Genomic DNA, 19561 nt, shown 5'->3' with positions numbered 1-19561 from the left:
CAATAGATTAAATCTATTCTGTGGTGCAACCAATTAATGAAAACTATTTTTTTTTTAATCTATGAAACAAATAATAATTATATAAATAGGCAATACAAATAATTAAATAAATATTTATAAAAGCCTGTAAGAATTTAGAATATTATATCATATTATGATAGTACTTGGAATACTTGGATCTTTATTAAAGATTAATTAATCTATAATAATTATTAATTACACATTTACACCACAGAATATATAATTAAATTTATTTTCTAATAGATGTTGTCTATTCTGTGATTATATTTCAGTACCTAATACAGTAATATCTCCCACTGATTAATTAGTTTTATAATTAGCTTTTAAATAGTTTTATATAATCTGCGATAATAGTGTATTATTGTCTATGAGATGAATATTTAAAATTATTTAAACAATTATTTATAATACCTACGTTAGACTGACACGATCGATCGTATTATTCGTATTATATATTATTATAGTGTCATCTGACTATCTGAGAACTCGGCACTTTAGTTAATAGTTTCCATTACCGTGCAGTATATTATGCAAATGATGAACGATGAATGCGAGATTCCTTAACAAGCAGAAAGCCTTCGATAAGTCAAATGCAGACTTTGAAATCCTCAGTCACCCTAAGGCCGTCTATGCGCAGGCGCCGCCGTCTATTTCATTATAGAATTTCTTATAGGATTTAATTTGAAATAATAGAAACAGCGGTATAAAGGTTGAAGCATGAAACAATAGTTGGTGAGACGAGAGGCTGTGCAAACGCTGGTGACGCACGTAACTGTAAGTTCGCAATGTTCGCATGCGATCATTGATAGAAAGAATAATAAGTTATTATTAATTAGTTTGGTTACCGCTATGAGCATAGGTAGAAGGTAGAACCATTTACCATAAATGTTAAATGTTAATACTTATGTCTTATAATAACACTATTTATCATTAATGGTAGAAAAATATAGTTGTCGAGAGTGTTAGATTTGTTTTGTTGCCTTGTTGGTATTACCTATAGCTTTAGTGCCTGGCTCATAAACGCTACGAAGGATAATATTTTTTAGTTATATATAAGTTATAACTATGTGCTTTTTTGAATGGTAGATTACCAAAAAGTCCGATACTTATAGTTAGGTAAAAGAAAAAATATATGTTATGATGCACATTGCATAATATCATTAGTGTTCCAAATACTATAAATATAAATTCTAGGTAAATTATTTACCTGACGGCTGACAAAATAATTCATAGTAATTAGTAGGATATAGCATATAGATATTATTATTATAAATTTTGTAACCTGTCGTATTGTTTTTAGAAAGATAATTAATTAGAATTTTTTTAGTAGGTATGCGACATGACCTTAAAATAATTATAATAATTATCAGATTTAAAAAAAATAAATAAATAATTATAAATATTGTATATTAGATACCAAACTTTTTAGAGTGATTCGATTGGATCACACTTCAATAACTTTTGTTAATTTTTAAAGTTTTAGTTTAAACCTTTTGTCTTTTAATAAAGTGAAGGTGTAACATGTTCAATCTAATAGACAATAATAGTATTATTACCTAATCTGCATAACTTCATTTTGATAACTAACACAATTTTTTATTGGTTGGACCAATAGCTTTATTTTAGTTCGAACTTCGAGACTGTATTTTGATGATTAGGCAATTTAAGGAATCTATTCAACAATATTATACTTCTCTAATTAAAAAATAGTACTATTATAGAACCGCAAAAAAAGATAAAAATTTAATTTACTATAATAATTAGATAATTAGTAAGGATAGTTTGATATTGAGCACACTTTAAAATATTAAATACCTACTGGTATACGAGTAGGCACAGTTACATGGATACTAATTTCATTAATAAATACAGCCCTAAATAAAGGACCTAGGTATTTTAGTGGCTAGAAGAAATAAATATTTCTGTAAATATTCTAAAATAATGGATGTCTTAGATCACGGAAATAATTTTTGTGTATCACCAAATGAAAAAAAAATATGTCTACAGCAGATGTTCCCAAACTTTTCATACTCGTGGTGCCCTTTTAGAACTGAAGTTTTCTCACGGCGGCGCCCTTAATAAAATATACGACCTTTTTTCATCGTAAAATATCGTTGTTTATTTTTAGACCAGATAACATAGTCGGAAGCGAGGCACAGCCACGGCGCACAGTTTGGGAACATCTGGTTTTCAGGATTAAGGAAGACTTGATAATAATTCAATACAATACAATTTACAGGGGATTTTATATTTTTACATTAATTAAAATATTACAATAACTCGATGAAAATCGATAAAAATAAAATTACTATAATCCTATAGTTAATTAATTGCGAACAATAGTAGTTTAAATAAGCAAAAATTGTTTATTATTCTTAATATACAAACTTAAACCAAAAACTTAACCAACGAACGATTTAAATCAATGACGTAATCGTTTGAGATCCATTATGACCACTCGGAAGTCGCCACAACGAATTGAGCCCACAAATGATTATGTCACCAATAATGTTGGTTCTAAATAATTTTATTTTAATCAATTATTCAATAATAATAAAAAATAATAAATATTTTAAGCAACAATTAAAATTCTAAAAGAGCATTATTTGCTTTGTGCATATAATTAATTTTATTTCCTCAGATCTATGTAGTTATTAAATTAGGTAGGTACTTCGATTTAAGTAAAACGTCACTATTTTTGAAAGCATATGCGTACAATTTTCGTATACGAACGCCGTTTAAATGTGTCCAGGATTGGTAAATAAATCATTTTTATATACTTTCAAAAATAGGGTCTTGAAGGAAGTACAATTAATAATTAATACTAAAATGACAGTCGGTAAGCAATATCCAGGAATCGTCCTAAAATAGAGCATCGGAGCTTCTATGCTATGTTTTGTTTCTATAATAATTGTTTTGTTTTTTAATATTAGTTACCTATAAAAATGATCAAATGCATGAATAACACAGATATAATATTCGATAACCAGTTTGACAATTTGTATGCTGCCGAGGGATAGGTTATTGAAAGGAATTAAGAATTTTTAGATTCATTCGTTCTCACTGCCATTAACAGATGCTTGTAGATTAGCCATATACTCAACGGCTCGTGTCCGAGAGGTTTGCTTCCGTTCTCTTCGTTTTACTTTCTTAAGCATGGTCGCCTAAAACAAATTGTTTTTATTGGTATATAAATATAAATATATACAAGCAGTTCAATTTTGATTTGTATTCATTCAACTTAATTAAGAATAAAAAACATACATTAAAGAATCAAAAAAAAATATATAATTTAATTTCATGTTATGTATAGTAAAATAATGATAAAAATAAAAATAATTGACAATACACAAACATGAAGCAATAGAATATTAATAATCATTAATTTAATTTAAAAAGTCAATTTATCATGTTAAACTTTGAGTTCAAATATTATATTTTTATTATTTTATGATAAGCCAATATGATACAACATACTTTTAATGCAGATTTTAGAATTACTAATTCACCCGGTCCTTGGACCCAAGGTTCACCATCAATTTGTACGGGAACTTCATTAGTTAAATGAATTTTAACGTGTCCACCCTGAAAAATGTATTTGAGTTTAGATAAAACAAAATCAAATAATCATAAAACATACCTGAGAAATTCGTTTAGCGTATCTAAGCCCTGTTTGGATTTGTCCTAAATGAACTACTCCAGATACAGCGACAACCTCTAGTATACCATCCCAATGATTTGGAGTTGAAAATTGTTCTTCATTGCAATTTCGTCCCCATGGTTTAGCACCTGACCCCCAACTAAAAACAAATAACAAGTGTAAATAATTTTCATGTAAGTGATAAAACGAACTGAGTACCTCAAAATATTTAAAATAATAAGTCCTTCGAGTTGAGGAAGTACTACTAATTTTCCATCTACTTCCAGACGAACTCCTTGTTGAAGATTTTTACAAGGTGGATGGATTATTTTACGTAATCCAACGTTTAAATATTCAATCTTGTTGCCAATTCTATAATAAATGAAATATAAATTTTAGACTTGTATATTAGGCAATGGTATACAATATATACAATATTCTGGATAATCGAAATAAATATTATAATATAGTATTATATAGGCTATAGTCTATAGGTAGGAAGTTAAAAATCACATTAAAATTAACTAAACAGTCTAATATGTATCATTTATATTTATAATGAAGTAAACCTTACTGAAATTGAGTAAAAATAACTGAATTAAGCGTGGTTAAAATTTTAATTGTATTAAATTATAGATTATGGAATCCTAGTAAAATATGTTACCGACTAGTTACTGCATAATTATATTAGTTTTATCTTAGTCGTATTTAGTATAATTAAAATGTTGAAAATATTGAACCCCCAAACTTCTTCTCCCCTAAATAGCCACTGCTTAAAATAATATGTGGGACTTATTTGCGTTCGTTTTGGAGCAGAACATTTGTAATTTACTCTCCAATTCTAAGCATCATACCGGGTAGCATATTATTTGATATAGTTAGAATTTTGGGAAATCAATAATAAAGTATTCCGTGGCTTAGTGTGGCCAAGAGTTTATACTAAGTTTTGAACGTGTTCTGAGTTTACGCACAGGTCGGCGTTGCTAGCTCCCGGATGGGGGACCACCCGAGATTTTTAGCAACGAAATCCTTCCCATGCACACATACATTACGTGTTTCAAACCAAACATTCTATCCTACAAAAAGCTAATGGCTATAATTTCCAGGATTATGATCAATAAAAATAAATAAATAATTAACATATTAAACCAGTAGGTATTAATTATAATATGATTATGAACATTATTTTGTTATTGAAAATTGTATAATTATTAAACCTTAAATTATTTAATGTATTGATGCAATTGATCATGTTATAAAATGCTTACCGACTATTAAATCTTTCTGGATTTTTTTCTCGAGCTTTATGAAATGCAAGGCATAAATCAGCATCAATGCCGATGCCAAAATAATTGTTCATAACAAACATTTGAGTATTATCTTCACTCATACCTATAATAAAATTAATTATAGATAAATAATAATACATATTATACATATAGTTGATTACTGATTAGAGTGGTCCTTATTCTTCAACTTTAAAATTGTGTTTACAGTATCTTCTCAAATTGTTTTAAATACCAAATAAATAATATTTGCAACATTTAAACTTAATAAATTATCCCCTGTCCGTCCATAAGTGGGATTGAAGATTGAAAAAAGGGTATTTTTTGATTATCCAGTTGATTACAATAAATATTGAAAATCAGAAAATATAACAAAACTATTATTGAGTACAAATCATAGATTCCACAAAGTTTCGTAAAAAAAGATGAGCATTTGAATCAAAACTTAAGTAAGTCCTAATTACTATATTATATTATATATTGTTTAAAATTAGTTGTAATTTTTCCAAATCCAAAGTGTTATTTTTTTTAAATGTCGCGTGTGACTGTGTGAGTATATTTCTTATAGGAAATATGAGCAATCAAGTTTTTGGAAGTAAGTTACAATCAAGTAGAGATTGCTTTCGTATGCTATTTTTTAACATGCGCGAAGTACGGTTAAATTTACATGAAAGTTCCGTTCTGCTTGTTGACGAATGTATAATATTCTGGAAAAAAGCAAGAATCCAAATTCAAGATTCTTTAAATATTGTTATAAAAATTAAAAAATTATATAACTGTTGGCAAAATATCAATAAAAATAAAAACAAAATAGTGCTAAAAAAATACGAAAACGATTTTGAATAAAAATTAAATGATGTATTTGATATTGCTCATTCTAACGTTATATGACTATATATTATTATGAATATTGAAGAATTTAAGTGTGTTCTTGTATTACATCACAAAGAAGGCCGTATTGGATGCATGCAAGGAGTAAATACAAAATTATTTGAAATTGAAAAATTAAGAATCGAGAGAGAACCCCCTAATAACCGAAAAAATATCACCGACAGAGTGCAGGCCTGTATACAGGGGGGATCTAGGGGTTGAAACCCCCTCCCCCGAAAATTAATCCTGGATACGTGCTTGCCAGAGTGTCTGGTATTTAGAGGTTTCACTATATTATATACATATATAAGTACTTTGATGTATAATATTCTCATACATAAAAAATATAAAATATATATTGAAAATAAAAACTTACCAACTGAATTAGGCACATGAATTGGTCGACCATCTGCTCTATCTTCATGGTGAATAACTACTGTCCATCTATCTAATCTAATTTTTTCTGCTTCAATGACATCTTCCAATAAATGTATAGGTTCATCCGAACCATTGTATCCGGCGCCCCATTTCAGTACACGTGCTAAATCGTTTCCAGTTCCTAATGGTACAATAGCACATGGTGGTGATGAACATTCACTGTCTTGGCCCACATTATCCAAACACTGAAGCACCCAGCCAATTGTACCGTCGCCACCACAAACTAATATTTTGTAATCTCTAATATGTCTGAACACATATAAGCTAAAAATGAAACGGCTATTTTAATAATTTGGATACAAAATAAACTATTTAATAAATAATTATTTAGTCAAATCTTAAGTTTTTTAAATTTGTTGGTTTTGTACATGAATTAGGCACATATAATTTGATTGGATGTGCATTATAGATTTTTATGGTAGTAAAAAAAATAATGTTATATTTATATAATCATTATGTATTATAAATTATAAAAAAATATTTAATAAATATTTAAAAATAAAGTATCAAGATATTTGAAAAGATGATCATGAAGATATTTTGACCAAAAATAACTTAAAGTAAAATATCGAAAACCAAAAAAATTGTATTGATATATTAAATTGCACTTAATCGTTAATATAAATAAATATTTTTAATACCCAGGAAGTGGTCCTCCGTTTCCCAAATCAAAAACTTGATAAGGATTAAGCAGCTTTCGGAAACTAGATATCAAGCTTAAACCTTGGCAACCACCTGATTTGACATTTACGAATACTAATAATGGTTGTGTTTCTGCTGGTACCATTACTGGGTCAATGTTTGGTAATAACATAACTAACAGATGTTTGTGTTCATATTCAGCGACTCTAAGAAGATACATTGCGTTCACAGCAGTATTAGTTTCATTGTACATAATTACCAACGAACCATATTCGTAATAAATTGGTCCAATAGTTATAAATCTACAATCTATAGAAAAATAAAATACAATTTAAAGATATATTCCTCATTCCATTCCCTTATTAAATTATCAGAATATACAATTACCTTCTCCTAAAAATGTCATCAATATATTTTCGTATGTTCGTTGAGATAAATTTTTCGGTAAATTTCCAATATATAAAGCGATATTAGGCCCATGAGGATCCTGCTTAAGTTGCAAATAGAACCGCATTAATTCCATTTGTCGGAGAGATTCTTGGCCAATATTTTTTATTATATTTAGTGGTTTTTCATCGAAATCTAGTACTCGTTCCGTCACTTTAAAATAGTTAATAAATTTAAAAAAACTATTGCGTTTCGCTAAAGCTTGAAAATTTACCTCCATGTTCCAACAAAAGCTGGCTGAGTCTATAGTCTGTTGAATTGTGTGAAGTAAAACCGAACCGAGTTAAAGATTCAACGATCAGATCTTTGGCCGTAGTGTTTCGATCAACGGAAACTACGCAAAAAGGTATATCAGTCTGCAGGCGCCCAGGATAAACTCTAACTAAACCACCGTGACTGTCTTGTCTAAAATAATATTTTAATAAATAGTAAATATATAATATTCAACAAGTATCCAGTTAACTAACTTTAGGCGTAGAAAAACGGCAGGCTTCTTGCCACCTAATCTAGTAACGTTTTTTATTGGATTAGGGTCCTCCAGTACTGGTTCGTTTAAGCCGTACGCGTCAGTCAAATAAAAGTTTTCTAAAATTATAAAATAAATCATTTATTAATATAGACTTATAGTGCAATAATGTAGGGTAATATAATGTATAAATACATAATACATACTTATAATATATAGGTATATAAATCGTACATTGTTTATGCATTTTAATATTTACTAAAGGCGTAGCTATACGAACATATATTATAATGAGTTGTATAAAAATCTTTGAATGTCAAAAACGATACTAAAACCAATTAATAATGGTAAAGAAATTAAAAAAATATAATTTATAATATGTACCTAATGTACCTTTACGTTATTTGTATAAGAAAATGAACGTACCTAATAGGTAAAATTCATGAGGAATATATAACTTTTGAGTAGTTTGAGTATGTTTGACAAGCGGACAAAAACATGTTGATAACAATAATGTCTGTAAATATATTAAAGACAGGAAAAGACTATAGGAAGAACCAGTACGTAGCTGATGGCAATATAATACAGGGGAAACGTATGTTAAGATATATTCATGAGAATACGAGACAAGTGATACGAATTATAATAGTAGGCACAGCAGTACAGCACTAATTGGGGGCAAATATTTAATGAATTAAAAATGAAAATGGTATTAAACATATTTTTAAATAAGGTAACTTTGAAAATAAAGAAATATATATTAAAAAATTAAAATAATTTCACAAGGATATTATATAAAAAATCATTTTTAATCAACTACTAGGTATTTATTAAATATTTAGTTATTCATGCAAATGTGTTATTATTATATTTACACATTGAAACAATTTTATCCTGCAAGATTATTTTTATAATAATAACATTTTATTTTTTTACTTGTGTTCATAATAATTACCTGCAGATTGAGAGATATTTAATGATTGAAGTATTGTAGAAATGAGCGTCTCGGTTTTTACTGCTTTTGGAACTTTTACCGTGAAACTTGTATGTTTTAAGTATGAGGCGTCGCCGTCATACACTTTAACTAATTCTAAATTAAAAATTATATTAAGCATAATATACTATACGTCTTAGCAGTTGGCAGAAATAACTTTTTAGACGTACCTTCATTTTTTTCTTCTAATTTTTTTTCCGTTTCATACATTTCTTCATCTTCAATATTTTTAGTTTTACTTTCACCACTACTAAATTCAATCGAAATACTTCGAGCTAATAAACATAATAACGATCAGTTAATTTATACATAATAACGATCAGGTAATTCATTATTATTATTTTCAAGTCCATCTTACGCGTAGCTTTTTCTTTTCTTCGCAATTGTACGCCAATAATTGACTCCATTGGAACCTCAGTCCGTGGAATGCTAACTGCGTGTGGTGGTAAATATATTGGACCGAGAACACCGAAATCACATTCGTAAGGTATTTGACTACGACATGTGGCATGAGCCTGTAAAAAAATATATATTTTTTGGTAAAATTTTAAAAAACGTACCTATGGCATATTAACGAATTATGAACATTATTTAAATTTAAGTTTTTAAAGATTTTATTAATAATAATGTATAAATTGTGTACTTGAATACTTTATAAGTACCTATAATCTAACAGTGTGAAAGTAGGTATTCATGAATTAAAGTGAAAATATTATTAGATTATTATTTTTTTTATTTATAAATTAACACCATTGGGGTTTTAACAATAATGATTTAAGATAATAATAGATAAGTGTAATACAAAACTTAAAAAATGTTTACAAGGGTACTTGAGTATAAATAAGTTATTTTTATTTTTGAACATATATAGCTATCTATTTTCAGTGGCGTGCGTAGCCAGAGGGAGGGTGTTTAACCCATTGATACCCCCCCTCCCCAATAAATGTATTATTTATATACGAAAACAGTAAGAAAGCTTAATTTTATTTATGCTCAACTTTCCCCATTTCATAATCCTGGCTACGCCAATATCCATTACTACAATCTATCATTGATATAAAATAAATTTTGAATGTTGATCCAGAATATTATCAAGTATATATTTTAATCGCACTGCAAACCAAAAGAAATACAAAGAAAATTGTATGTTTTTACACTTGAAGTTATTTGCATTACTTTAAAACTGTAGACACTAAACATGTATGTAATTAGTAATTATTATTTCCCTTCGCTGCTTTCCGAATGTAATAAACCTACTAAATACCTAAAATATTAATAGATATTAATGTTTTTTATGAAATAAATCAAGTAAAAATCTGTGAGATCAGATTTATGCTGACATACTATATAGGTATTATATGACTATTATGAGAATAATAAGTATGTATGTATTTTGTATAATGACTTAATGTATAATATTTAGACTAAGAAAATAATTTAAAATTTATAAAATATTTAAAAAAATTAAAGTAAGGTATGATAATTAATTTTAATATTTAATATTTGAGTAAATTGTGTCAAATTAAAAACGTGAAAACCCTTATTTCTTAAATTTCAATTCATAATCCAAATCTTTGAAATATAGAATGCTACTCAATATTTTCCTAAGCAAGGAAAATAAAGTTTCATCATATATATAATTTTGAGTATTGTTAATTTGTTTTATAACTGAGGAAAAATTGTTCTTACAAAAAAATATCGAGTAGCATGGCAGACATTACAATAATAATAACATAATATCGGTTGCGTGAAATACCTAAGTCAGAAAAAGAAGTTGTATTCAGCCCAAAAAGATATCAATGTTAAAAAATGTATATTATTTTTAATAGAATAATTTTCGTTTATGACAGCAATAAAATTATTAGTTAATATATAAATCACAAAAATATAAGCATTTTTTTTAAATCATTAAAATGCTACCTACGACAGCGGGGTAGATGATTGATAGACATTCGATTTGGTATAGAAATAGGCGTATTAGTAAAAAAATTTTAAAATGTTCACAGAAATAAAAAATAAGCGATTAACTGTACAATAATATAAAAATTCAAACTTGAAATAACAAACATACCTTTACTGACCATGTATTTACTTTTGATCGTACATATGTTTTTACATAATATATTCGGTTTTAGCATCAATGGTGTATTTTTGTTAAATCGTCAATTATTTATAGTTCAAAAACATTCTAGAATAATTGATATATTATTAAATATTATACCCCGTGTTCATCAAAACTGGGTGCACTCTATATAGTCTATACGTTAAACTCATTAGCTTATATAACTCACTAGATGTTACCCTTTACAAAACATCCAATGATAAAATATTAAAATGTATCATAAATTATTAAAAATCAAGATTCGTAAGCATTTTTGTAATAATAATTTATTTTTATTTATTTACCACATTTGCTTGAAATTAAAAAAAAAGAAGATATATTTTTTTAAGTTAAAATTTTATTTTACGGGCTTTGGGCATAGTGAACTCAGCTAGTTATACTTATAACATCGTCGAAATTTAATGTTTAAAAAGTCAATGTGTTCTTCATGGATAAAAGAGCAAGTGTTTTAAAATATTTAATGACTGAATATATATTTATATATTTATATAGAATAATATATAATTATTATTTTATAATATTATATAATATAAGAATAAGTATATTCCACGGGCACCTGTACTTCAGGTCCAACAGCCCCCTTCGCGGCTAATACATATTTTTGAATTATATGTTTGTGGGAAATGTGACTAAACTATTGGATCATACATTTCTATGACTTATTTTTTAACTCTTGTATATTGCACATGTGAAACAACTTTACTTCTTCCGTATAGCCTGTTTGCGTGGCAACGGTTTTTAAAATTCACTAATATAAAAATATTAGTAATAATACACTAATATGTATACATATAAGTATATAACATATACATATATAATAGGCAGCTAATTGGGTATCACAATAATCCATTTTACGTCAAACAATCATCATATATGTAAAATACCTACACTACATCTTGGAACAATCATACCTGGGATTTCAACTATTATTATATTATGCACATAAGCAAATATTATTAAACGCATTTTCAGCTACGATTCACTTACTGTTATACCACACCATTCACATCGAAATCCTGCCAAACAATCGGTGGTCCAGCATGGTTTGACACAAGCGTAGCAAACTGCACCAGGTCTAAGATTTCCTTCTCTCCAATGATGTTCATGATGCATGGAATCCAACAATTTTCCGGGGTGATAAGTAGCTGTTTCTTTACAATCTGCCACTGCCGATGGTATACAATCGACATGGGCATAGTAATGACAAACTGTAACATTTTACCATATTTTTAAACTTTAGAATAATATAATGGATGGAAATCTTCAGAATTTTAATAATTATTAGATAGGAGGTATTCGTACATTTAACATTTAAGAAACTATCATAATGGTGTCCATTGGCAATTTGGTGAAAAAAAAATTAGGTATTTAAGAACATTTTTGAATAGGTATCTTTTTTGCCACACATTTTTTTTGTTAAATTTTATTTGTCTTAATAACTTATGTTATATCTTACATATTTTTTCTATCGATATTAACTATTAACATATTATATATTTATATTAAAAGATATTTTTTAGTTTCATAACTCCAATTCTTTATTAATTATAACTTTAGTTCACATTTTATATCTGCAAAACTGTATTAAATAGGTATCTATATACTATACAGTGACGTATTTTTCTTTTATGAGGTGGGGGAGGGGTCTAAAAAGTAAGTAAATTTATAATATTATTAAAAAATACATATTAGATGAATTAATTATTATATTAATCCTCAATTATTTTAAATATTTAATAATGTTATCTTTATTTGTGTAAACGTAGCAAGTAACTACTAATTTATGAATTTTTTTAAGACTTGATTTTTTGAACCTTTTTTTTTGGTGATGGATACAGACCTATGGGCCACTCCTCTTTTCTCAACAAAACACGCCACTGTGTGGACTTATTTTAGAATTTGAGATGATATTAAAACAATTTTTAAATTTTCATCAACAATATTATACCACCTCACGGTTATAAGGTTTAAATTTATGTAGGTACCTACTTATTATTTTTTTAAACTAAATTTTACGGAAATTATTTTCGTTAATATATATAACATGTCATAATAAATAACATCAAATCGAATATAATGCTTGATGCATTAATATTGATAGTTTATACAAATCAAAAATATTATGGTTCTTGCAATTATCATAATTGCAAAATCAAGATAAATTGTATACAACTGATAGTTATTTTTAGGTATAAAAGTAAAATTTATACATTTTTGATTACCTAATTAACTACATTGTATGGATATTCATATATATATAAATTAGGTTATGAGTTATTATCCAAGATATTTCGTTTGGTACCTAAAAATGATGCGCAAAATTAAAATAGTAAAATTCAATTAATTATTATTATTCTAATAATTGACAAATATATATCAAATAATATTGACTTGCTAATAATTATACATAATTATTAGTATGATATATTATGTTATATAAATGTGAATGCATTTTAAATCTTCTATGTAAGATTTGTATGTATTATTTTAAACAAACTATAAGAAAGCAAGAAAATTATAATAAACAAGCGTTTCTTCAAAATAAATAATAGGGAGATTTTTTGTACATTAAATCTTAGATTATAATTAAAAATAACATATTTATATTATTATTCTAAACTATTGTTTATTTACCCACAAAAAGTAATTTACAAACTTATCATAAAAATGTTTTCAGTGTGGTTTTTAATCATTTTGATTCAAAAATATTATTCCAGTAACATTTGATTTAATTTCAATTTGTTGACACTATAATACTATATAAGGATAATTTAAATATATACTTACTTTCACACGTGACGCTGAATGTTCGACCATCGATTCTTTTCCGACAAATGTTACAACATCTTTGGTTTCTAATTCTTACTGGTTCGGACCAACAATGTGATACTGGATTCTAATGATAGAATAAAAATATACAGATACCAAACTAAAATTAACTATTTTATGGGGTAAATAATATATAGTGTTACCTACCTTAATTAAACTAGCTGCTAGACTATGGCAAGGTGATATGCCAGGTTTTTTTAGGCAACTTTCGTGAGCTATATAATTACATACTGAAACATTAAAAAGCAAAAAAATCAAAGGCTGTAAGCGATCTACAGTTTACACAATAATATTATCAGGACCAAAACCAACACGTTTGTAGGTTTTATTATCTACATTTATAATTAATAAAATTATAGTTCTTATATAAATTAAACACAATTTTCCATACGATAATTTCAATATTATCATAGCTGATAACAGATTAAAATAAGGTAACCGATACTCAAAAACCATTATTTTTCAAATAGAAAAGTAAATAGTTACATTTTAAATATTCACACAACATTTTTGAGAATTTTGTTTATTAAGTATCCGAGAATTCTTATGAAAATCCAACATTTCACTGCTAACTTTTTATTCAATATTCACGAGTTAAAATAAAAGAACAAAATCACAAGAATTGATTTTCTTATGCAATAAGTTAAATATAATTTATTATATAATTAGATAGTTCATATTGTAGGTATCAGAATATTACACTATAACATTAAATAGGTACGTAATTATGTGAGTTATTAATTAATAATATTAAAACATATAATTCCGTAAAATATTACGTTGAAAGTATAAATGATGATTGTAATCATTAGGGAACTGATTTAAATGCTCTAAAAAACAAGAAAAATACGATTTAATGCCTTAAAAAAATGCTTTAACATCAAAAAATACACTAAAAAATGCCCTAAAAAACTTTAAAAATGGGTTTGTATTCAATAAAAAAAAATTTTTATTTAAAACTTATAAAAAAACATATTATTATGAAAAATCTAATAAAAAATATTTAAATACAATACAACCTTAATTAATTAACTTTAGATAAATAGTTTATCGTATCTTATCTCTTATCTTTACTTAATGTGGGTAATAATCTGTTGTAACTTGTATGTATATATGTTGTGTCTACACGTGTCAACAATAATTTCGTAACATAATACATATTTAGGTATTTTAATTTTTTTTTAGAATGAATGTGGAAAAAATGTTGAATAAATGACTTAAAAACCACAAAATGCACTAAAAACTTCAAAAAATTTCTAAAAATGCATTTAAGTCTTAAAAATGTAAAATAAAAGTTACATTTTTTTATTCTTTGATGTATGAAATGAACTTTTTGCTTGGAAACCAATGTTTTCGGACATTCAGAAAAAAATGCAATTTGCATTCAAATCCGTTCCCTAGTAATCATTAATCCGCTTAAATATTGGTGGTCAAAATAATCTGACTCATAAAATGTGTTTAATTTATGTACTTATATATGTATTAAATGTTCAATAACTGAAAAATTATTTCGCATCGATGAATTTTTTTTTAATGAGTAACAAATGATACCGCTTATTATTTCCATTTAATGTACCCTTCACCAAATAGTTATTCATCATGTACAGTTATATAAAAAAATTTAAAATAACATATTTTTAATTCATTTAATTCGAATTTTTTATATTTTATTAGCTTTTAAGTACTTAAAACAACTATGAATTTAATTCCCTTCATTATAATTTATATTTAATTCTATATCGTATTCAGATTTTAACTGAATTAACTTGTGTCAGGTTTTATTAATTATTCTTTTATGGTTTTTTTTTTTACATTTCTGCCAATATGCATTGTAGACTGTAGTATTGTAACCGCCAATTATATTTTGAATTATCTATCGATTTATTTGAATCTAACATTGCTCTTAAGCATAGTCGTATTTCCAAACACATATGAAATGAAATAATGGCACGATTAAGTGTGATTCCAATCATAAAATATGGGAAAGCAGTATGGAATTATTATAAGAAGTTCAGTGGTAGTCGTATACAAATGTTAAATATTTTCATGATCGGGACAAGTATTGTTTATTGAAATACTCGTATGTATTATATTGTAGTAGTATTAAAATTCACTTTCGTTATTTCACTAAGGTTAGGTAACACACATCTTATTATTTAATGTTAAAATATTTATATTCTAATCTATAGTTATAGTATTAATACTAAGAAAATGTATATGTTTCCTATTGCGCATTCACGATTTTATTAGTGATTATAATAAGTATGGAAAAGTTACTTCTCAAAAATTATTTTCAAATGTTTAAAGTAATAAAATAATTACAATTGGATATTATATTGTTACATTACAATGTACAATATTTTAAACTTGTAATCATTAATATTATTAATGTTTCAATTCACTAGGGGTCCTTTGGGATAGCACTAGGTATATTAAAAAAATAAATCTATTAGTTACTTCTTACCACACTAGATTCCATGATTTTAAATTAGATTTCAATTACTTTCGGAAATTCGTGTCCTGTTACGCACAGGTTGTCTGTATACTCTTGGGTAAAATTAATTTTTTTTAACTGCAATTTATTAAACACATGTATCCATTGTTATAATATTATATATACGTTTTTATAGGAGTGGAAGTATAATAATAGTTATGGGCGTTTTGTAAGAGAGTAAAATTGTTCGGGGGGCAAGTCCCATAGGGATTATGGTGCACCGGGAATACGGGTCGAGCAAGTTTTTGCCTTTGACGTCACGAAGATATTTGCTAACAGTGTTGGAAACACAACACGTTTACGGTGAAAACATTTACTTAAGTATAGAAAAAACTTAAGTTCACAAATACGTTTAACAATGAGGATTTTTAAATGAAATACCATCGAACACTGATTACCGTTCCTATGACAACAATACGTACTACAATTCATATGTACTTTTATTGCATACACAGAACGCCGTTTAATAATAACTCCTTTTATGTGGGAAACTATGTTACGTACCTATCTACCTACAATACAAATTATATTAATTTGAAATTGAGATTATGATTTTTATGAAAACAAATACGTATAGGTACAATTTATTTATATACTTCACAAAATGTGTTCATATTTTCAATGTGTTATACAATATCTCAATCCCATAAAATATGTTACAACTCGTTTAAAATACCTTTATATAATATATTTCACTAGATATTAGCTTGTTTAAGGCCACTTCATCACTTTATCACCACTCCATCACTCCATTTATACAATATTAAAACTCTTATAAATATTTTTCACACTTAAGCTAAATACTTGAAAAAATATTTCTAAAAGATATTTTTGATCATAGTGACGAAATTACATTTACTTTTAATATATTCGATTTGTTAAGTATAATTAAGTTTTTTTATTACTTTTTTAATATTAACATATTAATTTCCAAACTTATTTTTAGTCAATTCAATATAAATACATTTATTCATTAAAATGTCAGGAGTAAACATTGGGGGAAAATTCAATTTTTAAATAAAACGTGTTGAGCATATTATATTGTTATGTTTTGTTTGTCTTTCTCTCATCGTTCTATCGGCCACTTCACCACAGATCAATGTTAAAACTTTTCAGTGACGTCGACAAGACCAAATAGGTCATAGTTACTACAATAATTACCGTGCATTTAACAGCATTTTATGTAGGTACGATATACCTATACATGTGTATTTATGTGGTTAATAACAATAATATTTAATAACATACTATGCTATAGAAAATTTAAACCGATTTACCGTGTTTGTCTTTTACAATCTATATTACATTGCATTTAATTTAACCGTTTGATTTTAAATATACTGCATAATAATATGCCTGATAAACTTTTTATTTGTCAATTCCAAATTGGTTGTAAGTACAGGATAATTACACTCACGTATCTCTGGAACTAAGACAGTAATTGAAACAATACATTAAAAAAAATATAATTAGACATGGATAATGGTGTTGAATCGAAATATTGAACACTTTTATAGACCTCGATAATGAAAAAGCTCATTGAATAAATAATGACAAGTATAACATTTTGATCGATTTCAATTTATAATTTACTGAACACGATACAATTCGTTCAAGGCCAAAAACTGTTTCAAACAAATAATATTCTTCTACAACCTGAGGAATATATACAATTACATCAAAACAGTTTATTATATCATTTTGAATAATATAAGTACCAGTTGATATGGGGGTCAATGAAATCGGTAAAACAATCGACAAAGTACACCTGTAGTATAATCGGTTTATGGGCTGCAGTATAAACAAATAATATTTAATACTAAAATAAATAGTAAATAGACACATGATGTAAAGATATTTAATAAATAGGTAGGTACTATTAAATTTCAGAGAAATAGTCATAAGGTCATTAAAGGCCCACAAACGTGTTAATTGTACAAACCCTTTTCGACTCTCCTGTCGAAATGGAGCAAAAAATCTCATAGCCGATTTAAAAATACGCGCCATCACCACTACCACCACCATTACCACTTAATCACTACCACCATCGCCACCAGCGTGTCACTCTCGTCATACTCGTAAATTGTTATAACAATAAATGTGATAATATACGGCATAGAGACAGAGAGTCGCAAAGTGGACGATGTCAAGGAAATTTGTGTCAGGAGGGTAGGTTTATGGTGGAGGAAGTTTACACGCGCGTGTGGGAGATAGAGAGACAGAGAGAGTGAGTGAGTGAGTGAGTGAGTGAGTGATTGAGTGAGTGAGTGGGTGAGAGAGCGACAAACACGGGGGGGACAAACCTGTGCAGAAATTGCCCTGCGTCACGACGCCCCACAATAAATTGGTGCAATTGTGACAGTAGGCCGGTAGGTGGAAGGTTTTCTTGGTGAATTGATGCCCTCGACAATCCGCCATTGCGCGAACAGCACTGCCGCCGCCGCCGCCTTCCCCACCGCCACCCGCACCGGCGCCCGGCCGCTTCCGTCCCAGCCAGATTTCCTATATGTGCCGAAACCCGGTCGGCAAACACGTCACTGCGATCGCACCACGCACGCACACACACGCACACGTCCCGACACACGGGACGACGAAAACGAAGACGACGACGACGTTACCGCAAACAAACGGCACCGGTGTCCGGAGGTTCGCGTGTTCGAAGTGATTGATGCGTTACTACATTGTTCGGCGGAACGGTACGTACGACGAGCGAGCGGCCTAGGCGCGAAAAAAAATGTCGCCGCCGCCACCACCACCACGGCCACCTGCACTGGGCGGCGCGGTGTACGCGATGCTGCGCGTTATTTTATTACGTGGATTTTTATTATGCTGTGCGATGATATTATGACAGTATAATAATAATAATGTTATAATCAGCTGCGAGCGCGATACAACGCCACGACCACCGCCGCCGCGTGCGATCGGCACCGCGGCCGACGCTCGTGCAGATATAACACTACGGCGACGCGTGTCGCGCGGTGCCGCAGCCGATTGTCTCTGGTGCGCGGCGGTGTAGCGATCCGCCGCCGACGACGACGACGAGGAGGCCGCGGAAAATACGGCGCGCACACACGCGGGGGGCGCTATTGCAGCAGGGTGCCGGCAAAACTTGGGTATAATGAACGAAAAAATACAACGCGGAATATAATGATAAATGATAAACAATGTATATTATAACGGTATAAAACGCGAATGCGATCGCCCACGGGGCCGCGCGGATAATCACGTTATTTCTGGCCCGTATTCCATCGTCGCGGCACGACTAACACAGGACGAGAGCACCGTCGTGGTCTCCGTCGTTGGATTATCGCG

At 28.6% G+C, this 19561-nt stretch overlaps 1 protein-coding gene across 1 annotated transcript; it reads right to left on the bottom strand.

Annotated features, from left to right (window-relative positions):
- Positions 1 to 2253: 2253 nt before the first annotated feature.
- On the bottom strand, positions 2254 to 19561 carry LOC107168064 (diacylglycerol kinase theta). The gene is made up of 17 exons (XM_015517338.2): positions 18553 to 19561; positions 13903 to 13985; positions 13714 to 13822; positions 11914 to 12134; positions 9163 to 9319; positions 8975 to 9079; positions 8766 to 8900; positions 7812 to 7929; positions 7559 to 7749; positions 7285 to 7497; positions 6897 to 7206; positions 6194 to 6519; positions 4930 to 5053; positions 3881 to 4033; positions 3662 to 3821; positions 3499 to 3606; positions 2254 to 3185 (listed from the first exon to the last, which is right to left on the bottom strand). Exons 1-17 carry the CDS (start codon positions 18665 to 18667, stop codon positions 3072 to 3074), a joined length of 2742 nt encoding a protein of 913 aa, XP_015372824.1. The 5' UTR covers positions 18668 to 19561; the 3' UTR covers positions 2254 to 3071.

Source organism: Diuraphis noxia, unplaced genomic scaffold (genome assembly GCF_037042655.1).
Source record: "Diuraphis noxia isolate RWA-SAM2 unplaced genomic scaffold, SU_Dnox_SAM2 contig0003, whole genome shotgun sequence".
Lineage (NCBI taxonomy): Eukaryota > Metazoa > Arthropoda > Insecta > Hemiptera > Aphididae > Diuraphis > Diuraphis noxia.
The sequence above is the reverse complement of the archived record's forward strand: the minus strand, read 5'-3'. Positions and strand labels throughout refer to the sequence as shown.